The 26,308-nt window shown below is 54.7% G+C and overlaps 3 protein-coding genes and 1 long non-coding RNA gene across 12 annotated transcripts in view; 2 read left to right on the plus strand and 2 right to left on the minus strand.

Annotated features, from left to right (window-relative positions):
- The window catches only part of ANKRD13B (ankyrin repeat domain 13B), a 22,268-nt gene extending 14,520 nt beyond the window's left edge, over positions 1–7,748 (plus strand). The window contains exons 2-15 of one of the 2 annotated variants that reach the window (XM_033184413.1): positions 380–515; positions 624–748; positions 833–878; positions 1,491–1,634; positions 1,730–1,919; positions 1,999–2,065; positions 3,315–3,396; positions 4,589–4,653; positions 4,879–5,009; positions 5,086–5,276; positions 5,410–5,562; positions 5,664–5,827; positions 5,900–5,976; positions 6,372–7,748. In XM_033184413.1, coding sequence (XP_033040304.1) covers positions 380–515; positions 624–748; positions 833–878; positions 1,491–1,634; positions 1,730–1,919; positions 1,999–2,065; positions 3,315–3,396; positions 4,589–4,653; positions 4,879–5,009; positions 5,086–5,276; positions 5,410–5,562; positions 5,664–5,827; positions 5,900–5,976; positions 6,372–6,600 — 1,800 coding nt within the window. In that variant the 3' untranslated portion in view covers positions 6,601–7,748. The remainder of the gene's footprint in view (positions 1–379; positions 516–623; positions 749–832; positions 879–1,490; positions 1,635–1,729; positions 1,920–1,998; positions 2,066–3,314; positions 3,397–4,588; positions 4,654–4,878; positions 5,010–5,085; positions 5,277–5,409; positions 5,563–5,663; positions 5,828–5,899; positions 5,977–6,371) is intronic. The other variant, XM_033184414.1, reaches the window with a different exon arrangement.
- Positions 7,749–16,913, minus strand: CORO6 (coronin 6). 4 transcript variants are annotated; one of them, XM_033184422.1, is made up of 12 exons: positions 16,628–16,913; positions 15,618–15,833; positions 14,154–14,353; positions 12,571–12,693; positions 11,994–12,123; positions 11,724–11,905; positions 10,435–10,554; positions 9,873–9,977; positions 9,637–9,782; positions 9,262–9,319; positions 8,926–9,156; positions 7,749–8,838 (listed from the first exon to the last, which is right to left on the minus strand). In XM_033184422.1, exons 3-12 carry the CDS (start codon positions 14,349–14,351, stop codon positions 8,713–8,715), a joined length of 1,419 nt encoding a protein of 472 aa, XP_033040313.1. In that variant the 5' UTR covers positions 14,352–14,353; positions 15,618–15,833; positions 16,628–16,913; the 3' UTR covers positions 7,749–8,712. The 4 variants fall into 4 exon arrangements, with proteins under 4 accessions (XP_033040313.1, XP_033040312.1, XP_033040315.1 ...); XM_033184421.1 differs by having other exon boundaries at positions 14,154–14,414; XM_033184423.1 differs by having other exon boundaries at positions 7,752–8,835; positions 14,154–14,414; positions 16,628–16,907.
- LOC117067640 lies at positions 15,840–19,178 on the plus strand. The gene is made up of 2 exons (XR_004430809.1): positions 15,840–15,965; positions 18,786–19,178. It is a non-coding gene; the product is annotated as an uncharacterized LOC117067640 (long non-coding RNA).
- The window catches only part of SSH2 (slingshot protein phosphatase 2), a 314,778-nt gene continuing 307,291 nt past the window's right edge, over positions 18,822–26,308 (minus strand). For 2 of the 5 annotated variants that reach the window (XM_033184405.1, XM_033184407.1), the window contains exon 16: positions 18,822–25,792. In XM_033184405.1, coding sequence (XP_033040296.1) covers positions 23,702–25,792 — 2,091 coding nt within the window. In that variant the 3' untranslated portion in view covers positions 18,822–23,701. The remainder of the gene's footprint in view (positions 25,793–26,308) is intronic. The other 3 variants (XM_033184408.1, XM_033184410.1, XM_033184409.1) reach the window with 2 other exon arrangements.

Genomic DNA, 26,308 nt, shown 5'->3' on the forward strand with positions numbered 1-26,308 from the left:
CCTAGGGTAGGTCTGGTCCCAGGTGAGCTCCTTGGCCAACAGCCTCTTTGCCACCCCACTTCAGTCCCAGGCTTATTCTTGGCAGGCAGGCCACTGGGCCTTGGAGGAGAGGACCCAACCAGGGGCCCTTGGTGGACAGGAAGGGAGGGAAGCCCCTCCCCCTTCCAGAGTTACTTTCTGTCCTGTCTTCTAAGCCCCTTTCCATCCACCTGACCCCAGCTCATAGTGTCTGTCTTTCCGTTGCCTTGTGAGGTTGGCGAGGCAGAGCAGCCCCAGCAGCGGGTGGGGGTTGCTGTTTGTTCCAGGGCTGTTGGGCTCCGGAGGGCTGTCTCTGAAGTGACTGGGGCTATATCTTCCACTCCTCCTCCTCCTCCTCCAGGTGGACATTGAGCAGCTGGATCCCCGCGGCCGGACTCCCCTGCACCTGGCCACCACGCTGGGGCACCTTGAGTGTGCCCGTGTGCTCCTGGCGCACGGCGCAGACGTGGGCAGGGAGAATCGCAGCGGCTGGACAGGTGTGCAGCCCTGCTCACCCCGGCCCCACAGCCGGGGCCTCCCCAGCATCATAGACCTATGGTTGGCTGAAGGGTCCTGCCCTGTGACCTTGCCTTCTCCTCCCCCAGTGCTCCAGGAGGCTGTGAGTACGCGGGACCTGGAGCTGGTGCAGCTGGTGCTGCGGTACCGGGACTACCAGCGGGTGGTGAAGCGGCTGGCGGGCATCCCCGTGCTCCTGGAGAAGCTGCGCAAGGTGAGGCCCAGCCTCTCAGCCTCCATGGGAGCCCTTGAGCCCTTCTCCAGTGCAGACTTAGCCTCTCTCCCCTTCGTCCTCCAGGCCCAGGACTTCTACGTGGAGATGAAATGGGAGTTCACTAGCTGGGGTAAGCGGGCTGCAGCAGGTCGCTTCTGGGCTCTCTCACACTTTAGGTCCTGCACTTGCTCCCTTGCCTGGAATGTGTTCTCACAGCTCTTCCAGTGGCTCTCTCCATCCCTTAGCTCAGCTCAGGGCTACCGCCTCAGCTAGGCCTTTCCAGATTGCCCCAGATACTGTCTTGATTCCAGTATTATTCCCTTCACTGTGTCATGATTTGCTTACTGTATTCATGACCTGCCGCTCCTTGCTAGAAGGTAAGCTCTGAGAAGGCAGGAGTCCTGTCTTTTTCACCGTTGTATTCCCAGTGGCTGGAACACTCAGTAGGTGTTTCATAAATATTTGTTGAAAGAATGGATGAAAGAGTGAGTGAATGAATTAATAAATGGTGGACACTAGGGACTTAGTGGTGAAAGAAACACGCCCGTCCCGACCTCAGGTTGCTCTTCTGCGTGAGTATGGTCAACATTGGCCAGGGAGGGGGTTTCGGAGGAGAGGCTGCTCTCTCATCAGTCCCCTCCCCCATTCCTGGCCACATGGATCCCAAACCCCATGCCCTGAGCTGGCCCAGGCTGGGTAGGCCAGACTAGTCAAAGCCACCTCCAACCTCCGCTTCCACCAGTGCCCCTGGTGTCCAAGATCTGCCCTAGTGACACCTACAAAGTGTGGAAGAGCGGCCAGAACCTGAGGGTAGACACCACGCTCCTGGGCTTTGACCACATGACCTGGCAGCGAGGGAACCGCAGCTTTGTCTTCAGGGGCCAAGGTCAGGCAGGCAGGCAGGAGGTGGGGCGGGGTGGGGACAATGGGAAGCAGCCCCAGGCCACCCCTGAACCCCCTGTGCTGTTCCATGGCTGGCAGACACAAGCGCTGTGGTCATGGAGATTGACCACGACCGCCGGGTGGTGTACACAGAGACTCTGGCATTGGCTGGGCAGGACCGGGAGCTGCTACTGGCTGCTGCTCAGCCCACCGAGGAACAGGTGCTGAGCCGGCTCACCGCGCCCGTCGTCACCACGCAGCTTGACACCAAGAATATCTCCTTTGAGAGGTGGGTGGGCATGCCCTTGGTCAACCTTGAGCCAGCCCGGTGGGGGGCCTGCCTCAGCTGGACCACTCTGCTTCCCCAGGAACAAGACTGGCATTCTGGGCTGGCGCAGTGAAAAGACGGAGATGGTGAATGGGTATGAAGCTAAGGTGAGGCTGCAGCTCCCAGCTGCCAGCCCAGCTGCACTCTTGTCTGCAGCAAGCTGTGCAGGGGATTCTGGCCTCCCTTCCCCAGCCCTGGAGGTGCAGAAGCAATGCAGCGTGGTCAAGCACTTATATTTGGGTTCAAGGCACTGCTCTGGTATTTTATATGGATGTATGGATGTATACACAGGGCATGTGCACACGCACACACACACTTAATCCTCACAGCAACCCATTCTGGTAGGTGCTGTTCTATTAGTATTCCCATTTTGTGCATGTTTATTGAGTTCTTTCCTTGGCATCCCATTTAGTCTTCACAACAATCCCAGGAAATAGGGATGATTGGTCAATTTTATGATGAGGAAATACAGGCTTAGACTGGTTCTGTGACCTGTACAAGGTCACACAGCTGCTAAGTGGCAGAGCTGGGGTTCAGATCCTGGCTGGCCTGATCCTAGAGTCAGGCCTTTATCCCTAAAAAGACTTCCTGGCCAGGCGTGGTGGCTCACGCCTGTAATCCCAGCACTTTGGGAGGTCAACATGAGTGGATCACCTGAGGTCAGGAGTTTGAGACCAGCCTGGCTAACATGGTGGAACCCCGTCTCTACTAAAAATACAAAAATTAGCTGGGTGTGGTGGCATGTGCCTGTAATCCCAGCTACTTGGGAGGCTGAGGCAGGAGAATCACTTGAACCAGGGAGGCGGAGGTTGCAGTGAGCAGAGACTGCACCACAGCACTCCAGCCTGGGCAACAGAGAGAGACTCCATCTAAAATAAATAAATAAATAAGGCTCTGCCTGTTACTCTGGGACCCCTATGTTGCCCATGACATGAAAGCAGGACCTAACAAATGCCATGGGTTTTGTGTGTGGTATCTCCTCTGAAAGCCTCCCCTGCTTCTGTAGGCTGGGAAGGCCTCTGTGCTACCCCCACCAGTGCATGGACTGTTGTAACTCCATTTTATTGTCTCCTTATAGAGATTGTAAGTCTCAGGAGGGCAGGGATCGTGTCTGGCTTGTTTACTGTATCCCTGATGCCTACCTCAATGCCTGGCACAGAAAGGCTCCTCAAAAAATGTTTGTTGAATGAATAAGTGAATGAATGAATGAATGACCTCATATATTTACTTATCCAAAAGCCTGGAGCAGAGTCTCTCCAGGACCCTTTGCTACAGGGAGTCATCCCAATGCCCTTGGGGGTAAGACACAGGGTAAGACCAGAACTGCCTATGAGCCCTTTCTTTATCTGTCCCTAGGTGTATGGAGCATCCAACGTGGAGCTCATCACCCGGACACGGACAGAGCATCTTTCAGAACAGCACAAGGGCAAGGTCAAAGGTAATGAGGCAGAGGTGGATGGGGAGAGGTGTTGCAGGATTGCGGGAAGCAGCTCCCACTTCAGTGCTTCCATCAGTATCCCCACAGGCATCCTAGCAAGAGCCTGGATGCTTTATTCAGGCCAATAGATTTTAATTCAGGTGCCAAGCCCTAATGATGGATAGTGGCTTCCTAGAGTACCAAGAAGATTCTAAGGACTCATCTGGGTTCAGTGGAGAGGCATGCTGCAAGCGATTACTAATGTCGGTGTTGAATTTGGGAGGGGAGAGAAATGCCATGTATGCCATTTATTGGCCATTCTAGTCCAGTGGGACATATCCTAGTTAGAAAGTCAGGGGACCTTGCCATAGATTCTGTATGCCCATTGATGCCACACCTGATTCTCTGGGTACCAGATACCGTGTCCGAAGTGAAAAAGCATAATTTCTACCTCACAGGGGAACAACATGAAGTCATACCTATGAAAGTGCCTGAAGCAGAGCACACACACGCACATGCACACCCCACAGTGCCCATCGAGGTGCCTATGGAAGTGCCTGAAGCAGAGCACACACACGCACATGCACACCCCACAGTGCCTACCGGGGCAGGCGTTTTACTGTCCAGGGTTACCGAGCTGGAGAGGAGCACTTTTGGAAGTTGCTTCTGAGCCCTGGGCCTACTTTTTTACTGTTTTTTTTTTTTTTTTTTTTTTTGAGACGGAGTCTCGCTCTGTCACCCAGGCTGGAGTGCAGTGGCCAGATCTCAGCTCACGGCAAGCTCCACCTCCCGGGTTCACGCCATTCTCCTGCCTCAGCCTCCCGAGTAGCTGGGACTACAGGCGCCCGCCACCTCGCCCGGCTAGTGTTTTGTATTTTTCAGTAGAGACGGGGTTTCACCGTGTTAGCCAGGGTGGTCTCGATCTCCTGACCTCGTGATCCGCCCGTCTCGGCCTCCCAAAGTGCTGGGATTACAGGCTTGAGACACCGCGTCCGGCCACTTTTTACTGTTTTAAGCTGTGCTCACAGAGGCCCTGGCCCCTGGCCCTTGGAGCCCTCAGTCCTCTTCAGGTGAAGGTGCCTGAGTATGTGGTTGGGTGAGCAGGCCCCACCCCAGGAAGCAGCACCCTAGGTCTTGGGTGCTGTCACCTCTGATGAGGTGTCCAGGTGTGTGTGGAGCTACAGTGTCCTCTGAGATGCCACATTTCTTGTAGGCTGTAAGACGCCTCTGCAGTCCTTCCTGGGAATCGCTGAGCAGCACGGGGGCCCCCAAAATGGGGTGAGTGTGTGTAGGGGTACCCATAAGTGGAGGGGTGTGGATGTGGCTCAGGAGGAGGCTTGGGAGGCTTAGCATGGCCCATGTGGACCTCCTTTCCACAATGCCCAAGGCCATGTCAATGCCACACTGGCAGAGGGGACAGCTTGGGGGCCCTGTGACGGCAAATGAGCTGGCCTGGCATCAGGAACTGAGGGGAGCTCCTGGGCCCCTCCCCATGTGGTACAGACCCTGATTACTCAGACTCTGAGCCAAGCCAACCCCACTGCCATCACTGCAGAAGAATACTTCAACCCCAACTTTGAGCTGGGCAACCGTGATATGGGCCGCCCCATGGAACTGACCACCAAGACACAGAAGTGAGGCCCCTGCCGGTGCTGGGAGGGTGGGGGGCTGGGGCTCCAGGAGATGCTGGGAGGCCATGGCTTCCTGCAGTGTCCCTCACCCCTTGGGATCTGGTGGGGGCAGGTTCAAGGCCAAGCTGTGGCTGTGTGAGGAGCATCCCCTGTCCCTGTGTGAGCAGGTGGCCCCCATCATTGACCTCATGGCCGTCAGCAATGCACTTTTTGCCAAGCTCCGGGACTTCATCACCCTGCGCCTGCCTCCTGGCTTCCCGGTCAAGATTGGTGAGAGTGCACCGCCATTTCTCCTGAGCCAGTGGCGGGCGGGCCAGGGTTTAGATGAGGTTGGGGCGGGGCGGGGCTGAGGCTGAGGTGTGAGGGGTTGGGTGGTGGTGCCTGATGGTTTCCTCATCCTCAGAAATCCCGATCTTCCACATCCTCAACGCACGCATCACCTTCGGGAACCTCAACGGCTGTGACGAGCCGGTGCCATCGGTGCGAGGCAGCCCCAGCAGCGAGACGCCTTCCCCAGGCAGCGACTCCTCCAGCGTCAGCAGCTCCAGCTCCACGAGTGAGGCCCCCTCCCCGCGAGAACGCCTGCCCCTCGGCTCTCCCCGGGGTGGGTGGGAGGGGCTTGCCCGGCCGTGCCTGACCCAGCCCCCGCGCCCCCAGCCTCCTGCCGCGGCTGCGAGATCTCCCCGGCGTTGTTCGAGGCCCCGCGCGGCTACAGCGTGATGGGCGGCCAGCGGGAGGCGGCGACCCGGGACGACGATGACGACCTGCTGCAATTCGCCATCCAGCAGAGCCTGCTTGAGGCGGGCAGTGAGTATGACCAGGTGCGTCTCCGCGGGCGCGCGCGTCCACGGGACTGCGGCGCCGCCACGGCTAATGCCCATGCCTTCCCGCAGGTCACCATCTGGGAGGCGCTAACCAACAGCAAGCCTGGCACCCACCCTATGTCCTACGAGGGTCGCCGACAGGACAGGTCAGTGCCCGCTGGGCCGGAGAGAATCCTCCGGAGAGGATCCTGTCTCCCCTAAGCCAGGACACAGCCCGGAGAACCCGCGGGGCCCTCGGCAGGGACCCTTCTGGTATCGGGATGGCTTCTGCCACTACTCTTTCCTGGCTCCAAGGCGGCAGTCAGGGGGCAGGGATCGAGGCCTCACCGCGGCGTTCAGACTCTCCCCAGGCATTGAGGGGGAGAACTTGGTAGGGGCTGGGCTCCCCCACGACCAGGTGGGGGCCAGGACGCCGCAGGACTGACGGCCTCCACTAGAGGGTGGTGGCCCTGGGCCGTCCTGGAGCCTCAACGCCGTGTCCTGGCCCCGGCCGGTGGGTGGGTGCGCCCGGGAGCCCGCGACATTCCTTCCCCACCCCCAGGAGTGCCCCGCCCACGCCGCAGCGCCAGCCTGCGCCCCCGGCGTCAGTGCCCAGCCCTCGGTCCAGCTCAGGGCCAGGTTCCAGCGGCCACATGTTCCAGAGCTACGACGAGCAGCTGCGGCTGGCGATGGAGCTGTCGGCGCAGGAGCAGGAGGAGCGGCGGCGGCGCGCGCGCCAGGAGGAGGAGGAGCTGGAGCGCATCCTTAGGCTCTCACTGACCGAGCAGTAGCGCCCCCTGCCGGGACCCTCGCCTGCGCCACGTGCGCCACGCCCAGGGCCAGGAGCCAGACAAACCTAGGCCTGCGCGCCTGCAGAACGGCTGCTGGAGACTGGAGCCACTGCCTCGCCGGTGCAGCAGCGCAGCAGGCACGGTTCGGGGAGGGATTCGGCATGGCCGTGGGGTACCTTCCCAGGCCAGGGCCCTGGACGCAGCTGGCACGGCCTGGTTCCCCTGCTTTGCTGTATGCTGATTCCCCAGCCCGCTCCCCTGGGCTCAGATCTGTCCTGGGGCGGAGCCAGGCGGTCCTGAGGGCGAGATGAATCCTTAGAGGAGCGCTGTCCCTATCCCTTGCTCCTTGTGGCCGGTCCGCATTTCTGTTCACTAACCACACTCCAGGACACTGCCCCTGAAGCCTTTGCATCTCTGCTCTTCACTCCTGGGGGGCAGCTGAGCTCCTCGCGTGCTGTGTCGCTGCTTTGTCCCAGACACAAACCAGCACGTCTAGGGCCCAGCCCCCCCCCAACCCCGGCATTTCAGCGTCAAGTGCACTTACCGGGGTACCCGGCTCCCCCAGCCCCCACACCCGTCCTGGGTCTCAGGGTGGTTCCAGCTTCTCCTTGGGCAGCCAGAAGTTGGAGTCCCATCCCCCAAGGCACATCTTTTTTTTTTTTTTTTTTGTGATCAGGGAGTGTGTCCAAGGTAGCCCCCTGGCCTGGCCAAGCCCTGACTCCCTCATGGTGCCTCAGAGAGTGGGGAGCATATTGGGCTGGGTAAGCACTAGACCCAAGTAGAGTGGACACAAAGGGCCCTGGCACCACCCCCACCCCTTCCCACCAGCTGCTGCTAGCCTCTGTGGTTGTCCATCCCACTTGCCCCCACACGGAGACTGACTCTAAAACCCTTCATCCAATGGTGCTAACCCCCGGCTCTCCCCTGCCCCACCTCACCCACCCAGAGAAGCACAGACCCCGCTAGGGGCAGGGGCCCACCGCACACCCTTGTCCCGGGCCTTCCCGGCTCAGCCCCTGAGGCTCAGAAGGGACACAAAAAGGGATGGAAGAAAAGAACAAAGAGAAACTGTTCCTCCCACCCGCTTCCCTGATGCCAGGGGCACCAGACTGATTCTGAGGCACAAATAAAAGAGGCTTCAAACCGGAGGCTTTTGCTACCTGACTTTACTGGGGGGGAGCGCCTACGGTGTGGGTTGGGGTCCTTCTGAACCTCAGAGTGGGGAGAGCTCTAGGGTAAGAGACTGCCTGGTGGGCCCTGAGCCCAGAAGTGCATCGTCAGGTCTCCCAGGAGCCTGGGGGTAGCATTTGCAGAGGCTGGGGGTCTTGTTCCCCTCACTCCCACCCATGCAGGAGGCACAGACTGAACGCTTAGTAAAATGTTTCATTCAGTACGTCTTGTTTTTCTGAGAGAGGCAACAGCAGAGGGTTGGGGGCAGTGTGTGTGTATTTGTGATGAACCTAATTCCTCATGCCACTTCTCTCGAGATTTCTCCGCGGGGGCTGCCGCGAGGAAGCCGCCCTCGCCCCTGTCGCTGAAAAGAAGGAAGAGAGCTCTCTACCACAGACCTCTGTGGGTGTAACCACTGGGTCCGGCTCTGCAGCAAACGGGATGTGTATGTGTCTGCAGAACTGGGGTGACGCCCATCTGGTTTACCACTCAGGGTGATGGAAACCAGTGAGCTGATTAGGAGAAGCGCTGTCATTTTCCCCAGCCTGGGGGGACCCATCAGATCCCCACCCATCTGAGGTCAAGCTCAGGCTCCAATGTCCCCAAGCATCGCGTAAATATTAAGCACTTTCCCTGCCCTGGGCAGAGGACAAAGGGGGACACCACCTCGCCGTGCAGTACCATCGCTGCCCCCCACCCCCCGACCTCCCTCGGCCAGCTCCAGCCGAGTCCTAGAAGAGGCGCGCCGTCCAGCCTCCGCCGGACCGACGTGGGTCTCCCCTGTGCTCCAAGAGTTATGGTCTCCCGTGAGGGGCGGAGTTCCCCTCCCAGTCCCGCCCCCGGCCCCAGCCCAAGAGGGCGGGGTCCGGAGTCCGGGACCAATAGCTGGGGCGGGGCCGAGCTTGTGCGCCCCGCCCCGCTCCGCCTGCCTGGCGCGCGGGGCTAGTCCGTGCCGTCCACCAGCTCGCACAGCATGTTCTCCAGAGCCGTGATGCGCTGTTCCTGGGCCTGCACCCGCTCGCGGAGGGCCTTGATCTCCTCCAGCAGCGTCTCCAGGGTGTGCTGCTGCTGGGGCAGAGGACAGAGAGGCCGTGTCGTATAGGGGCGGTAGGGGGAGATGTAGATTGGGCCAGGGTGCAGCAGGGTCGATCTTACCGACAAGGGGGCGTCGCTGGCCGACTGGCTGCGGCGGGGGACGGAGGGCGGGCGCACGTCCAGGATGTTGCGCTTCGTGACCCGGAGCTCGCGGTGCTTCGGAGGCACGTAGCCGTCCCTCAGCGAAATGAGCACGGGATCGGCGTCCTGACCAGATAGCCATTCGTCCGCTTCTAGGGCCGGCTCCGGGCCCGGCGTATCCGGGTACAGATCGTCCTGGAACAGGTCTGACTGCGGGGTTGGGTGGGACAGGGAGACCTGCGTGAGAGGGGTGCGGGGCCTGTTCCGCTCCCTTCCGCCTAGTAGCCCTGCCCAACCCTTCTCCCGGCCCCTCACCTTGCGGGGCACAGTCATGATGATAGGTTCACACTTTCTTTCGTGTAGCTTGTAGAACCTATAAGGGAGCAGGGTTCAGCACACCCGCAGACTTCCACGTCCTTAACTTCTCCTGTCTAAGACCAAGGGGGTTGGAGGCCAACACTTGCTGAGCGCCTACCATGCATATTGCACATTACACACATTATTGGTTCTGCAGTAAAAGACTGAAGTTGAGAATGTAAGGCTAGTGAGCGGTGGATCTGGCACTGAAATAGAACTGTCTTATCCCCCTTTTCCAAAGAACTGCATTACTGGGGAAGCCCCGTGGCTAGGACCCGACATGAGTGGGGGACAGAGGCGGGCAGGTGTTCGGGAGGGGCCAAGGCAGCTGACCGGGCGATCTCACACTTGCTGACATCCAGTCCCCTTTTGGGCATGAAACCCATGCCCCGCTGCGGCTCTTTGCTGCTGAACGTGTTCAGGTAGTGCACGAAAGGCGGCTCGTCGGTAATCTCAAAGTACCGAATGCTGCTGTCGCCCTGCAAAACCAGTCGGTTCAGGGGCGCGCCCGGACAAGGCCCTCCATATCTCCATCCAGCCCCGTGTTCTCCCTGCCCGGCCGTGAGCACCTTGCCACACAGGTAGACGATGCTGGAGTCGGGATCGTAAAAGGGCAATAGGACCCCGTTGCTTGTGTCCATCTCCTGCAGTGCCACTGGCTCCTCGAAGTTGTTCTGCCCGAGTACAGGAGGCGTGACCAGCCCTGCCCCACCCTCCCGTGCTACTTCGGGACCCCCAGAAGCCCCTTTACGGTTCCTGGCCTTCCCAGACCGTATGCCCCAAACCTCTAGTGACCAGAGTTGCAGGCCCCTCCCCTGGGCACATCTCTCCTCCTCCCCTGCGCACATCCCTCCTCCTCCCCGGCACATATACCCGCTGCGCGCCGCATGCAGTCACAGCAAACCACCCCCAGGGACTCGGCATCACCAGGTGGGGGCGCCAGCGCAGGATCCTTCACGCGACGCAGCAAAACTGGGCAGAGGGGTGGGTGTGAGAATGGCAGGCGCTGCAGAGGTGGCAGCAGCCTTCAGTCCTGTCCAGGTGGGCATGCCCTGCGGGTGGGGGGCGCCTGGCCACTCTCCCGTGATGCCAGTCCCCGGGGCACACACCCCAAGCCTCCAGCTGCGTTACCGGGTCCCACAGGCCCAGCTCTCGCTGGCTCATGCGGGTGAAGCCGGTGGTGAAGATATGGCCCTGCCGCGTGAAGACGGCCCGCATGGGCCTCATCCCCTCGTGGGCCGCAAACCTCTCCTGGGGGGAGGGGGAGACAGGGAGGGACATCACCCAGCCGCCTGCTCTGAGGAGCATGGAGGGACGAGCAACCAGCTTGCTGACTTGGGTGTCCGGGGTGGAGGAGCGGAGGCGGGGAAGAGACAAAAGGGGCCTAAGCACTCAGCTTCCTGCGGGGCCACGGCTGGCCCCTGACCTGGAGAGCATCCGGGCCTGGAGAGAGCAGGAGGCACGCGGCTCTCAGCCGATCCCGAACCCTTAAGCGCGCTCAAAGGCCGATCCCTAGAGCAGGGGTGTCTGCTGGCTCCCCGGAGTCGCAGGGAGGCTTCTCCTGAACGGGGAGCTCCCCGCTCAGCTCGGGCCTCTTGGGCGCCAGCCACAGCCCGGGAAGGCGCTCCTGGCGGACGCAGCGAAGGAGCGAGCTAGCGCGCACGGCGCGGCCTGGCCTACCGGGTCCCAGAGCGCGAGCTGCCGCTCACTCATCCTGCTGAAGCCGGTGCTGAGCAGCTTCCCGTCTGCGGTGAAGACAGCCCGCAGCGGGCGGGCGCCCGGTGAGGCCGGGCTCTCTCCTGCTCGCGGGGTTAGTGGGTTAGAGCGCCCGCGCGCCCGCCCGACCGCGCTCGGCGCTTGTGCTCCACACAGACATGCAAGCGGCCCACGCACCCGCACCCCAGGTTAGACTGAGGCCGGCGAGGCCAGAGCCTCCGCCCACCCAGGGCACCCGGCTGGGATAAGCAACGTGCGAGGGTTGCCCCCCATCCCCCACCCAGCGGGTCCACAAGGAGAAAGGGCCAGCCCTCCAGCCAGTGTCAGGCCCCAGACCCTGGAAGATGCGTCTGGGTGCCGGCTGAGAGGAGAGGGGTCCGGGAGCTCAGGTTTCATGCAGGTTCTGGTGGGAGGGTGGAGTTTCCAGCTTCTCCCCTCCTCAATCCCAAAGCGAGGAGCCCTTTTCTGAGCTTCTGAGATGGAAGGGAGGGGAGGGAACAGGAGCCCGGCAGAGAATTGCAGGCTGGGGGCTTACTTAGGGCAGAGACCTGTGGTTGCAGAGACGGGGGAAGAGGGCTAGTCTCTGGAGCAGGGATGCGACAGGTGAAAGCCAGGACCAGGGGCTCTGATAATGGTGGGTACAAGGTGCTGACAGCCGGCCACTGGTCAGGGGATGCTGGGGAGTGGCTAGGCCAGGCACTCACCGCCACCACTTGGCCTTTTCTGGGGTCAATGATGCGCAAGGTCTTGTCCTTGCAGGTGGTGGCTAGCAGGCTACCGTTGCTGTTCCAGCACACACTGTGGATGACGTCTGGGTGCATATCATCCAGGCTTAGCAGCACCTCCCCGGTGCCCACATTCCAGATGATGATCATATTGTCACCACCTGCCCAGAGTGGCCAGGCATGGTCACCTGGGTCCCGCCTTTGCCACCACCCACCCATCTAAGGGGGACCCCTCCCTCGCCCCCAGACCTGCACTGAGCAGGACATTCCTGGCAGTAGGGTGCCAGGAGAGGATGCCCACACGCTTGGAGTGGCCCTCAAGTGTGATGATAGGTTCCGTAATGTTGCGCATGGGGGTATAGTCTGGAATCTGCCACACCTGGGTAGGAAGAAAACGCATAAGGTAGGTGGAATGAGGAGCCACCCTGTCCCTCCACTCCTTCCCTACCGGCTCTCTTGAGTGGTAAGGGTCAAATGCAGGGCAAGATGTGGTGGCGCATGCCTAGGGCAGAAGCAGCTGAGAGCCAGGAGGGGGCACTGCCAGCTCTCCAGAGACCTCCCATTCACTCCAGCAGGGAGACTTCAGAGCACTGCCCTGCTGCTCTGCAGGCACCACGTTGGTTGGCCATGGCTATAATTAGTCCTAAGCAGTGCATCCTGGGAAGGGGTAGGCATGTAGCTAAAAATAGTCTGGGAGCTGGGCAGGGCAGGGCTCTGGGACCCAGCACCTCCCTTATTACCACCCTTAGCACCTTCCCCAGCACAGGTGAGGCAGCCTTCCCCGCTCCCCTGCTCAACTGCCCAGCAGTAGCCCCCTGGTTCCTACCATGACGGCGGTGTCGTCTGAGGCACTGGCGATGACATTGTCATTGTGTGGACACCAGTCAATATCCAGCACAGGGGCAGTGTGCCCAGTGACCAGTGGGTAGTTCTTATCCACTCGCCCTGTCTGAGGGGTTAGAGAGGAAGATGTGGGGCTATACTCCTGTGTGTTTCTTGGGGGGTGGGTAGCAGATCTGCTTACACCTCAATTCCCTATTATCTATTTTCTTTTTGCAGATCCCTCTCCACATTTCTAACCCCATCCAGTCCACTTGCTGCACTTCACTGAAGGCAGAGTTGAAATAGTTTAATATTAGGGACTCTGACACAGAGAGGTAAGATGGCCTCACCAAGGACACACAACAAGATACTCATAGAGCTGAGATTTGAACTTTCCAGTCCAGTGCGCTTCCAAAGACACCTACTTGGAGGAGGCTGTTCTTCAGCCCATTCTCCTATTGAAATGTCTGTGGGAATCTCCTGGTGGAAGAGGTCAAAGTGAGGTAATAGTGTAGTGCTGGACAGCCCTTTCCTGGCTCCCTTGGCAGATCTCTTCCTTGTGAACCACTTTCACCTTGGAACCACAAGCAGCAAGCAGTCCTGGTGCCTACTATCCCCAAATGGGAGCTGGGGGCCCACCTATTTTTTGGTCTTCACAGGCTGTTTGTGGGGGTTCTGAGACTTCTGCAGGGACAGGCACTGGTCCAGACCAGGCAGTGGGGGAGAGGGTGGCTATGTGGTACTGAAAGAGCAGACATATTGGGGAGGAGGCAGCTCCAGCTGAAATTTGAGCCCTGGGGCCTGTGTCCCAGGATGGTGTCTGCATTGTCTGGGGTGAGTCACTGGCTTTGTCAGGCCTCTTCCTGACCCTGCCACCTGTGCAGCCTCCCCTAACAAGGTGTAGGGGCCAGAATCCAGGTCAGGGGCATACCTTGGGGGTGGGGGGGAGTCATCCTTGGCATGTGGATGGCCAAGGGGCTTAAGATTATGAGGCTAACATGGCAGTCATTGCCTGGTCCCCATCCTAAGGGTAAGGAGGGCTCTGGCCTCATGTATCATGTTCCCCTTCCTTTCCCTTCCCTTTCTTTCTACTTCACTGCAAGAGTCCTTGGAGGTAACCAGGGACTCTTTGGATAGAGCCTGACCCTGTCCTCAGTTTGCTGCTCTGAGATGTGACTTAATCAAATGGTCATCTTGGGCTAGGGAGGAGGTTTTCCACACCCAAAACATGAGGGGATGCGGCATTAGGAGAGGCAGTGATGGAATCTGGCCAGGCTTGGCTGCGCTGTGCCCCAACCATCTTCTATCACCCGGCTCCCCTCCTGGTCCCTGCTGGGAATGCGGTGGTGCATGGAGAGGTGGGAGGGCTAGGGAGTGGGAGTAGGCCACCCTGATGTTAGGGTGGGGTGGGGTGGCCTCCCCTCTGGTCCTTGAGGGCTTGGGGAATAGGGAGGAGACAATCCACACAGACACTTCTCATTCCACTTGACTGTGGAATGCAACTAGGTGAGAACACAGGCTGCCTCGGGAGTTCCCAGGGGCCCCAGCCAGTGTCCTCCCACTTGCTTCCTTTCCCTGGTCTCTCACCTTGGCCAGAGGCAGGACGATGAAGGCACCACCGCCTCCAGCCTCCACAATAATGGCCAGGAATTTGGGGTTGACCGCACAGAAGGAGCTGTCCCATGTGACCTTGGACACACGGATGTCCTCATAGGCCTGGTCGGCCTTTGCTGCCTGCCCAAACACATGGCGGAACTTGCTTTGCCGAACCACACGTCTGCTCATAGCTGCGGGCAGAGAGGTAGGATCTCAGTGCCCAGAAATGCCTTTGGTCCTTAGTCCTGTGAGCTGTGGGAGGGAGGAGGAGTGGAGGGGTGGCTGATGACAAGGGTTATGTGGCCAGGAGTCAGGTATAAGTCCATATAGTGTCTGGTCCTAGAAGCAGGGAGCTTTCTTCAAGGTGGTCAGAGTATCGGAAAGTTATTTTGCTGTGTAAAATGCTGTTTACTGTAAGGGGCTAGGATTTGGGGCCTGACTTCTCCATAGAGACCCAGGCTGAGGGGATTGTGGAGCCTAAGGGACTGAAAGCTTTCTGGACGTTGGAATGTTTTTAGGAGGAGCCTCAATGCCACACTGCCCGCTCCCCATCCCTCACCCCCACCCCCCCGCTCCGACAGTCTTGATGAGCATCTCTTCAGGGAAGTGATTGTAGCTCCCAGAGGCACCCTGTCCAGAAGCAGAGGCCTTGACCATTGGATCTTGGCTCAAAGCCAGGTATGGGGCCAGGACTGCACCACCACAGGATCCCGAACTCGCATCTCTGGAATAGTTCAGGCAGATGGGGTTTTGCCTTTTTCTAAAAATCTGCCAAGGGGGAAGTTCCTCCTGTCAGCGAACCTGAGTCCTTTCTGCTACTGTTTTCATCCCATGCCTTGTGGGTGGACGGGTGGCAGCACAGAGTGAGGTGGGTCCCTCTTCTCCCACTCCTCTCTGCACTGGCTTCTCCAGGGAGCCCTGATCATGGTCTTCTGGCTTTTGCCTACCATACGCTTGTCTGGTTTCTCCTCTGGGTCCCCTGCCCTGGTTGGGCCTTTTTCCTAGTGAACTCTTCTAGGGGTGGGATCCTCAACCCCATCCTCCACCCCTGCCCCCTCCGCGGCCAGGCCAGATTTGCAGGAATGGGGAGGGTGTGGTGCCTTTTCTCCAGCTAGGGCCTCTCTAGAGGACACACTGAGTACTCCCAAAGCCCCAGCCAGTGGCTCCTGCCCCACCCCAGCCCCAGCATCCGCGTGCCCTTCAAGGCGCGTCTGCGGCCCCGAGCCTGAGGCCCGGCCTCCCCGCACCCTTCTCCAGCCTCCTGCCCCAGCACTGCGTTCTTGCGAGACGAGGTGTCTGCGCCCTCCGGGAGCGCTGGCCAAATATAGACACCACGTCCACCCATCCCGAAACCGAATTTGGCGGCGCGGGGGGAGGGGGCGCAGACCTCCGCCCCTCAGGGACCCTGCCCGCTCTGCCGGCTGCGGTGGCGGCCGCGTGTGGGGGGCTGGGTACCTGGTCCTGAGCGGGCTGCGGGGCGCTCACGCTGCGAATCCTCTGCGGAGGGGGCCCGAGTGCGTAGGGGGCCGACGAAGGCGTCAGGGCGAAGGAGCTGGCTCTCCGGGTGTCCGTAGTATCTGGGACCCGGGTGTCCGGCTCCGCACTCAGGCCGCTGCCTGCGGCTCTCCAGGGCCCGGCGCCGCTGCAGCCCCAGCTGCTGCAGCCATCAACCTGAGGGGGTGGGGACTAGCTTAGGGGTGGGGCCAGAACCAAAGTTGCCCCGCCCCCTCTAGCGGCGGGAAAGTCGAGCGCCCCCGACTGCACTCCCAGCTTCCGCCGGCCTCGGAGAAGCGTCAAAGGTAAGTGTGCCGCTGTGTGCTGGGTACGCACGCTCCTTCCCTCCTTCCGTGACTCCTGGGTAAGCTGGGGAGGCTCGGGTTCGCAGACCCAGAGCAGGACGCTTGGAGAGGGAACCGGCGAGGGGGGGTGCGCCCCTAGAGCCGGCAGCCGTGCGAGATCAGGTGCCTCCGCCCGCATTCCAGCCGCAATCGCGCTCCCAATTTAGCTGTCCCGACCGGCCAGGGCTGCGGGACTGCACTTCCAGGCCTCCCTGGGGGAAAGAGGCCCTAGAGGATGAGGTCCCAGGCTGATCCTGATCTAGGGCAAGTGCGAGGGCACCCGACACGGGGCTGTGAATGTTATTGTTATGAATGGCAATAGCGATCATTTGAGAAACCTAAAATGCTGGCTGTGTGCTAGGCATTTCACCCCATTAGAGGGGATTCCATGGAGCAGGGCAGGAAGCAGCTGAAAGACCAAGGAGAGGACCGAGAGTAAAGTGAACCCACCTTGACACTCCCTCCCCTCCAGATGCCGGGGGAAGAGGCTGGCACAGGTCTCTAGTCACATTTTAGGGGTCAGAGAAGCCAGCCCAGAGGCCAGACCCCTAATGTTTTCTGGGCCTTGTTTGAATTGGTGCCCGACTGTGTTCCAGGTTAGCTTCTCCCATATCCCCCAATATTCACAGAACTGAATGCTGACCGAGGTCAAGGAGATTAAAGATAAACTGATCAAAATACAGCCAGTGAAGACCAACCAGTCCCGTAGCTCCAGTCTACCTAGTGTCTTCACATTGTCTGGACTTCTTCCCTTGGATAATAGGGGCATCTGGGACCAGTTATTCCTTCCCACTCTCCAGGGCACACCTGGGAGCGAGTGAATGGAACACCAGCACTGGGGAGAAAGGGAGGGAAGGTGGTAGAAACCATGAAGGGCCCCACAAGGCTCCTTTGTTTCTCAGGAAGAGTCCAGGTGGCTTGTAGGGATAGAATCAAATCAGGAGTCAGTGGCTTGTAGGGGAACAGAATAAAAAACTGTTGCGAGTGCTCCAGAAATAACTCCTGGCATAGGGGTGCGGGGACAGGGTATGAGGGTACATGAGTCATCTCTCTTTTACCTAAAGATTCCAGGCACATGATTAGGAGGAAAATACCTGAGTGACTCAGTTGCTCCTTTACAACAATAACCCATGCTTATGTGCTAGGCACTGGCACTGTTCTAAGGGCTTTATACGTATTAATTTCATACTCTTAACAATCCTCTAGGCTGGTCGCGGGTGGCTAATGCCTGTACTCCCAGCACTTCGGGAGGCTGAGGCAGGTGGATCACCTGAGGTCAGGAGTTTGAGACCAGCCTGGCCAACATGGCAAAACCCCATCTGTACTAAAAATACAAAAATTAGCCAGGTGTGGTGGTGCACACCTGTAATCCCAGCTACTCAGGAGGCTGAGACACAAGAATTGCTTGAACTTGCGAGGTGGAGGTTGCAGTGAGCTGAGATCGTGCCACTGCACTCCAAAACACACACACACAAAAACAACAAACAATCCTCTAAGGTGGGTACTGTTATTATCCCTATTTAACAGTTGAGGAAATGGAGCCACAAAGAGGTTAGGTGACTTACCCATCACAACCTCAACAGGTAGTTGATGTAGCTATGATTCTTACCCACGTGGTCTGGCATCTGGTCCATGCCTTTCAGCAGCATGCATTTCTATCTCTCCCTGAAGGACAGTGCCACTTTATCTCACAAGTGCTGAGCTAAAGCGTAACAGAGTTTATACTGTGTGGCACAGAGGGAAGGATGCCTGGAATGAATTAAAAAACTGGTTCCAGTCCTGGCTCAATCGCCATATTTTTACAGCTCTCTGAACAGGATTGGGTCAGATTCTTTCCAACTCTGCACCACTCCTTAGCAGAGTGGGGATTTTATGTGCTGCCTCCTCTGAAATGGCATTTCCCCTACCCTAACCTCCTTCTCTTTAAAGAGAACAGGAGACTCCCTTCTAGAGTGAAGGGCTTGGGACTAGGAAGCAGGAATCCTTCCATGCATGCTCCCATCAGTTCCTTCATCTAGGAAGGGCGGTGCTTTCTGAGTACAGTGATTCAGATATTTGCTTGGGCCTGGTGTAGCTTGGCCCTGCCCTCTAGCCTTCTTCTGGCTGCCAAGGCCTGGCAGAGCTGGGAGTGGGCAGAGTTAAGGCAAGAAGAACCAATCAAGGAAAGGAGCTACTTGGGCTTCATGCCTCCCTTTTGAACTGTTAGCTCTGAACGGCAATCCATAGAAGACAGTCATAGATTTCATCTTTTAGGAAGCCATTTTCTGGATGAGGTAGCTGGCAACTTAGCCATGATTTGGTCCATCTGCTTTGGCTAGAAAACCAAGACTGAGCTTATCTAGATTGGTCAGGGATCCCAGGGATCCTTAGAATATTTTGTGAAAGCCCTTACCTTCACCATCATGCACTCCAGCTAAAGACCAGCACTGTGCCCCTCCCACTTGATATGGATGATTCAGAATGAAGCAGGCTGACTTTAGTTCAAAGCAGTTTTTCTCTTTTGGTGAGGGGAGCGGGGGAAACTTCAGCAAATTTTGTTAGCAATTGGGAACTGGAAACTGAGCTCTTCCTAGATGATAGCCCTGCCTTGTATGTGATGAATGGCACCACTAAATATCTCAAGATGTTCATGTCCCGTTTTTAGAAATTTTTCAGTGGTGGGCTGAGGTGTTTCATTTATTTTTGGGGGCTCAGCTGTCTCTTCAGGGTGACATGATTGGGATCAATCATTGAAAACTACGGCTGTTCACTGTGTTTCCTCTTCTGACCCTCCCTCTTTCTCCAGCACCTCCCTCCTTTATTGCATCTGATGAAGTACACGTTTCATCTTCAAAATAAAAATTTATTCAATCTGTAACAAGAACATTGAATCTGCACATTTGCGCACAAGTTCACATTTAAAAACAGCGGAGCACATCAGTAATAAAAAAATCTATGATACAAGTGGAACATCCCAACCACCAGGAAGATTAAGGAAGGAGATGAGACCACTCTATATTCTGCTTCAAATGCCTCAAAAAGGTCCCAGAGATTCCAGGGAGCACCTGCTTTAATAAAATGTGAGCATAAAAGTTTGGGGTGGCTTGGGGCAAAGGTAACAGTCAGAAGGAGAGTCTTCTGGACTTGTTTTCCATGTTAGAACAAGTCCTGCAAAACAAAGCAGAAAGAAAAAAAAAAAGAAAGAAAAGGCACCTTTAGATATGCCAAGCAAACCAAAACCCAACAAAACGTAAAATTCAAACATTTCCCTGTGGGCTTACAAGCACTTCAGGGCCAGTTACCCAGTTTTTAGTTTGGGTATTAGCTCTGCATGTGTACACAGGACGCTGCCACCAGCATTACTTTGAGGACACAGATGGCAGCACCAGTCAAATGCCTCTTAGGGGATCTTCAAGCTGATTAAGGATGATTCCAGTTTAGAAATCCTATCCTAGATCTCTGGGGCACTGAGAAAATGAGGCTGGTTATCTTCTCATAGCAGGAACCAGGGCTAGTCACCCTCCATTTCCAGGCTGGAAAAGTACAGAAGCACCTTGCAATAGCTCTTCATGGCATCAAGGGACCCCACACCCTGGGAGAAGGGTTAGGAGTGTGCAGCTTCCTGCTTTGGTGGCAGGCCTTTTCCTAATATGGGTGTCAGAGGAGTTGAGGCAGCAAATATGCTTGTGTCTAATACATGCCTTGATCTTTTAGTTAGGAAGGGAAAAGAAAGTCCAAGATGCTTTTAAGTTGGATTGATGCTGAAACAGCTAAAATTTCATCTTATCCACCATCAAAAGCAAAACAAAATTAAACAAAATGACACTAGCCATTCACCATTACAACCATCACTATAAGACACACCATCACTGAGGAAATGACAACTATTTCCATAGAGAGTGCTGAATGGGAGGGCAGGACATAGATGGAAGTCAGCTTCAGGGTATACCCACTTATTCACAAGGGCTGACCATGATGGCACAGCTCTGCATGAGGACTCACAGGACAGCTAGGGCACTGATGCCTGCAGGACTGTGTGGCCTACAAGATGATGCACATTTTAATATTCAAAATGTAAACAAAGTATCCACAAATAGTCCAAAAAAGCCAAAGAATGGCTTTATTTAAAAATTTTTAAATGCCCTTTAAAGTGACTTTTTGCATAATGCGTTCTTAAAAAAAGGACTCTCACAAAAACATTTTGACCAAACATGCCTAGATCACTTCAGAACTGAAATTCTCAGATGAAACAGGTGAGCACTTCTGTGACCTGCTACATCTCAGAAGCTCCTCATAGGAAGCTTTGGGTTTACCCAACAGCATCTGTCTGGGGCCTGTGAGCAGGGGGCTCAAAGCCTGGGGCACTGAGATCTTCAGGCTGTCCTTGGAGCTCTGGGTAGTTAGAAAATTAGAAAGAGGAACTATCAGTAAGGATAAAGACAGAACCAGGAAATCCAACCTGTCTCAAGCCTCCTCAGAACCAGGAAAATACTAAAGATCCTGAAGAGACTGAGACGATAGGAATGATCCCAAACATTTAGAATCTGAAAGGCAACTAAAATTAGGAGATGAGCATTACAGTACTATAGTACCACATGTCTACTAGAGTATCCATTACTCCTGGGTGTTTCCAAAAATCAAGAAAGGTTGAGGTTTCCCTTTCTACTGACCAGGTTCAGCTCAAGTTCTGTATGCTTCTGGAACTTTTACCCCATGCATCAAAACATCAACTCTTTTTACATATGTACATATGTGTACACATGCACACACACTCCTCCAAAATAAGTGAGAGTCTACTGGTGGTTGAGAGAGAGAGAGAGAGAGGCAGACACTGGGCAAGAGTCAAAGTGTTTCCTATTCATCTTTGCCAGTCTATCTGCTCTTTCTGGTCTGGGCTTTCCATGCACAGAAGAAAAGGGAAAGAGGCCACTGGAGATTATAAAAGAGTCTGAAGAGAAGGCAGTCTGCAAAGTCCTTGACAGTTCATTACGCACCTCCCCTGGACACTGCTCAGCTATGTAAATAACCCAGGAACACCCAATTCTGGGAGTCTGAAAAGGCTGGCAAAAACTCCTTGGCATGGTTGAATTACAGACACTTTGCAGAAGATGTTTATTTAGGCAGGTAAATTAAACGATAAAAAAAATGTAATTATAAAAAGGCAGAAAGACTTTCCTTTGCTCTTAAAAAATTTTTTTCCCCACAGCATTAGCGGGTTTTGTCCCATCTTTGTTGTTATTTAATGCAATGAGTGAACATTAAACACAGTGGAGGGGAGAAGAGGGAAAAGTCCAAAACTCTGGTCCTGCTTGTACCTCTTAGTGTGTGGGATGTCATCATGGTAAGGGGTTACCATGAGTAGATGCCACTCTCTTAACTTCCAGGCAAATCCTCTCCCCAGCCTGCCACAATTTCCTGCCCTTCCCCATCATATTGGTGGTGGAACTGCTTCAAGAAGGCAGGGCATTCTAGATGGAAGAGCCCTGGAAATCCATAACCCTGTCTCAAGCCTCTTCACATTAGTTCATACCACCTAACAAAACACTTTACAACACACAAATATCCAGGAATCACAAAACTGTGTGGATGATATACTTGAACATTCAAGGAAACTACTGAGCAACAGCACAGGGTACACATAGTCACTACACCAGAAAGATGCTTTTAGCAAGTGGTTTCTGTCCAACCCGCCTCCTGGCAGTGATGTCAGACCCAACCTCGGCTTCCACACAACTTCACAGCTCCTCTTAAGCCCCAGTGGCCCCGTCTACCTTTTCTGCATCTTTTGGGTTACCCTGCCATCTGCCCCCACCAAACTCTGGCCTCTGACATCACGCTGACAGTCTGTGCATTTGTATTTTCCTCTCAGTGTTGTGACGAGCCAAAAACCTGTCTCCAGTCTGTACTCAGTCAATCCTCAGTTATGTGGACATCAACGAAAGCTAACAGAAAGCAAATCTGCAAGCCTCTTCAGTTTTAATGAGCTGCAGAGGTGTTTCATGCTAGACTAAATCTGTCTTCTGTAAGAAGCTACAAGAGGCTTGTTTATGGCAGGTGCTGCTGCGTTAAGGATCTCCACAACAGTAGCAAAGCGACAGCATCCTAAATGGAGTCACTGTGGGCACTTGCCCCTGGCTGAGGCCTCCCCTGTGGCCTTCAGCCTCCACTAGAAGCTTCCACTCTGAGCAACTCACATATACTTCCTGGCTGTGGTTGAGATACTGGCAAACAATGTTCTAGGATTTCAGTCTCAGAAAGAAATCAGCTTTCAGTCATGCTGTGACCTAATGGGAGCCTTTAGGGATGTCTCTGAGGAAGAAGTTACTAATGCATAATTTGGCAGGAGCTGGTGATTAGAAGTCTCCATTTAAACAACTACAACCACCGTCAACATACTGTACAGATTCCTATCAACACCCAACAGTTTTATTTCTGGTGTCTGTGTGTTTTCCAGTTGCAACTCTACTCCTTCTTAAAAATAAATCAAAAATACCCTACATAATGAACAACAAGACACTGTAAGACAGTGACAATATTATGTACATAAATACTGTGTACAAACTTTAGAGAAATGACAAACCTTCCAGGAAAAGGAAAAAAAAGTGTTAACAGTGATAATACCGAAAATAAAATATTGCATTCAATGGATGTTAAACATATGTAATGTTAACAATTCAAATATAATCTATGAAATTTAAAAAAATAGGCAGCATGGGGACAACAGCATGGGGAAGGAAAATAAACTGGAAGAAAATATGGCCATTAAACTCAGAAGGCCCAAAGAATTATTCAAGTAATGGAAGGGTTAAAACCCTACATATGTATTCATTTTACAAGAACACACTGACATTCGATTGCTGCTTTTCAAACATGTCACTGTTGTTGTCAGTTGGGAGGACACTGCAGAGCACATTTTTCTGATAGGGAGAACCAAGATGCCCATCTGTGTGGATCCACCAACCCAGCAGTTTCTGGGCAGCAGCCTCTCCACCCCCAACTTTATGTCTTCCTCCTCTTATCATGCTTTCCTCTACAGAAGACCACTTGGATTTGGGGTCCTGTTTTAATTTCAAAAATAATTTTCTTGGGGAAGAAACTATATGATAAATTTGCAGAGCTGGCCATTATCATGCCTTACTATAATGATATGCTCTGGAATACTGGAAGATCCTCTTTTAAAGCAAAGCAGAACCTGCCTCCTTCAGGAACTCTAAAGGGCTGCAGCTGGACAAAGGCTGAGAGCCCTCTGACTTCTGGCTGCCCTTTAGCCCATTCGATGCCTCAGGTCTGGAAACCAAACCATCATCACAAAGGCAGGGGAACATTTCCAATTCCCAGCTTTATCTCCACCCCTCCAAATCTGTTTCCTTCCCTCAATCCAGGAACCATGCCTTTTCTCAGAGGGCAAAATGAGAGGCAGGTGGCAGCTGACTGAAAAACAGCAATTTGCCTTTGATAAAGGTGTTCTCTGAAAATGACTTTTTTGAGGTTTGATTTTTTTAAAATAAAAAATGATAAACGGTCTTGCCATCCAGATCAAGCTCTCTTTCCCCTTACATATACACACACATACACACTGAAAACCCAAACCCTGCATGCGCCAGAAACAGTAAAATGACCAAAATATTATAAAATTAACCAATAAAGTGCATGTTCCTTACATATTACACCTGCCCCTTTTACAAACATTTCTTCTAGAAAGTCACATGTGTAGGCTCAGAATCACATGGTATTATAGAAGGGGTTAGTTGTCCGTTTTTTGTCATTTGCCTTTTTCAGTCTCCTAAGGGGGTGAGTTCTGCCGTGTTGCTGACGGGGTGCCACGGCCAGCCCTGGAGCTGGGCATGCACACTGCAGTCCCTGGGTCTGTAGCATGGGAAGGCCTCCTTCAGAACTAGTCAATTCAGGTCCTGCCCTGGGAAGCAAACACTGCTGACTGGAACCAAATTCTTTGGCATACTGCACAAGGGGCCTCTCCACTGGCTTGCTCTGCACAATACACTCTGTTGTTGTGAGCTGTTCTACAAAATACTTGGTGGGCTCTGGGTTGTGGGGGACACCTGGGCTTTTTAGGGACTCTTGGTCCTCCATGGTGTGCATGCCTGAGTCTGTTCTGAGGAAAGGCTGAAGCAGTTTGAGATGAGGGGATTCACAGGAGGCAGACTCCCTCTCTGGTAAGCAGTCTTTACAGAGGTCCAAGTAACCTAATTTGGCGAGAGAAGCTGAGCGCCTCATTTGGGATGGTTTGGTGAGCCCTGCCTGGAAAACCACTCGAGACTCGATTTCTTTAGCACGCTCCTTCACCACACCGGGGCTGTGGCTGAGACCCTTTATGTTTTCACTACTAGAGCTATGTGGGAGTCGACAGGCTACAGGCAAGGGGTCCAGTTTCTCCTGTAACTCCCCAGTGTTGTCACCAAGTTTGCTAATTAAACTTAGGTCTGTGCTACTTAGCTGGGAGTCCTTATATGGCACCTCACTGCCACTGGAGAGAGGGCTCTCCTGACTTCCTTCCCAGCTAACCTGTTCTGCAGAGGGCTCATCTGTGGTGCTGCTCTGCTCTGTGAAGCCCTCCAGGTGAACCATAGTCTGGGGATGCAGGTAATCCAAACTGGCAGACAGTAAGTGGGTTGTATGACTGACAAAAGGTGCCGCTGTCTCCAGGGCTGTTGACAGGCTGCTGCCTCTGTCTTCAGGGCTACTCAGCGTGGAGGTCGGGTGGTCAGTGGGCCTGTTGTGCTCAGGAGAGGAAGAATGAGGCGGAGGTAGCACTTGGGGGTGCAGAGAAACCTGGTTGGGGTCCAGAGTCCTGTTTAGATTTTCATCCAGTGTGCAGAGCGCAGTGACAGATTTTTCCACGTTCACTTTCCTTAGTCCTTGCTCTCCACTCTTCTCGCCGGTGGCCATTTCACTCCCTGGCCCAGTGTGATTGGGTGATGTAACTGTGTGGGTATACTCAATTATTTCTACCCTCTTGGGAAGGGGAAGAGGGACTGCCTGTGTCTCAGACTCCTGGTATGGAATCACAGTCCTCATATCCTTCAGGACTCCTTCCTGCTGTGTTCCAGTATCTGACCCTGGGCCCTCCTGAGGAGCTGGCAAGTGGTCAAACTCCAGCACCTTGGGAGCTGGAACAGTGGCATTCTGCTCAGAAGGGGACAGTGAGCCAGCCTCAGGCCCACTGTATTTCCCTTTGCCTTTGCTCATCTCTGGTTCCCTGGGGACAAATGAATGTTCTGGGGTGGCTTCATCACTTTTCCCTTTTGGTGCCAGGTCTGCCACACAAGAATCATTCTTTGAATTCTTACGAGTGGACAATGAGGTACACGTTGAGGCAGCACCATGATGCTCTTGCTCCTGCCGTAAGCGCTCTTCAAACTCCAAGGTGGCTCGCCTCACAGACCCAGGGTACCACTTGGCACCTGGGTGCATCCCTGAGCCCTGGAGCTCTTGTTCCTCCTCAGCTGGTTCCCCTTCTTCCAAGTCTGCTGTAGATGAGCGTGTGGTTAGGCAGCCTTCTGGGTTGCACATCCCTGAGTCTTTGGCTAGTTCAGGCTGGGCTGTGCAGGAGCCCTCGTCTTGCTCCAGATGTCCAGGTTTGCTCTCTGGGGTCTGGGCCCTCTCAAAGAGCAGCTCATGTATGCTGTTCTTCTTTGGTGTATGGCATGGGTTGGATAAGATGTCTCCTTTCAGTTGAATCTGTCCAACTCCTTGACTGATGGACTCAATTTCAGTGACAATTTCTTTGACTGATATTGCATTTTCCAAGTGAGACTGCATGAAGATGTCTGGGCTGACCAGTTCTGAAATTGCCTAAGAAGAGAAAGTAGTGAGAAGATTATGGCAAATTGTAGTCTAACTGAAAATGCTGGATTTTCTGCTTATTAATCCTCTGATCCAGGACAATCTATCTGACTATGAGAATACAAATCATGGAGTGCCTGGGACCATACTCTGCCCATCTGTTTTGTCAGACTACAAGAAAAAACTGGATTCATCAAGGCTAGACATAAAATTTGTTATAGGTTGTGTTATTCTCTACTAAACTTTCTGTTCTGTTTACTCAAGAAGAATTCCAATCCAAAACTTTGCTCCCAAATGAACAGCAAATATTTTTGGAGTCTCCTATAATCTATATTTTCCTAAGACTATGAGCCTCCAGGATTCAGGCCACACTGTAGTAAATGAAACCTTTCCCCCATGGCCTATCAACTTTCAGTTTGATCCTAACCTATCTGAGGGAAAGAGTTCCATTCAAGGGCTAAGATACGTCCTTAGATATGTCCCGGTGATAGAGCTAGATGGACGAGGCTATCATTTGATTTCTGA

The sequence above is a fragment of the Trachypithecus francoisi genome, unplaced genomic scaffold, assembly GCF_009764315.1.
Source record: "Trachypithecus francoisi isolate TF-2019V2 unplaced genomic scaffold, Tfra_2.0 Lachesis_group20, whole genome shotgun sequence".
NCBI classification, from domain to species: Eukaryota; Metazoa; Chordata; class Mammalia; order Primates; family Cercopithecidae; genus Trachypithecus; species Trachypithecus francoisi.

What these genes read in the sequence shown, in the direction of transcription:
- CORO6 (XM_033184422.1), bottom strand. Translation starts at nt 14,351, where the DNA reads ATGAGCAGACGTGTGGTTCGGCAAAGCAAGTTCCGCCATGTGTTTGGG. An exon ending in TCGTCCTGCCTCTGGCCAAG is followed by an intron (nt 12,694 to 14,153) that starts GTGAGAGACCAG and finishes CTAACCCCTCAG; the next exon opens with ACAGGGCGAGTGGATAAGAA. An exon ending in GAAAAGGCCAAGTGGTGGCG is followed by an intron (nt 10,555 to 11,723) that starts GTGAGTGCCTGG and finishes CCCTCCCCCCAG; the next exon opens with GAGAGGTTTGCGGCCCACGA.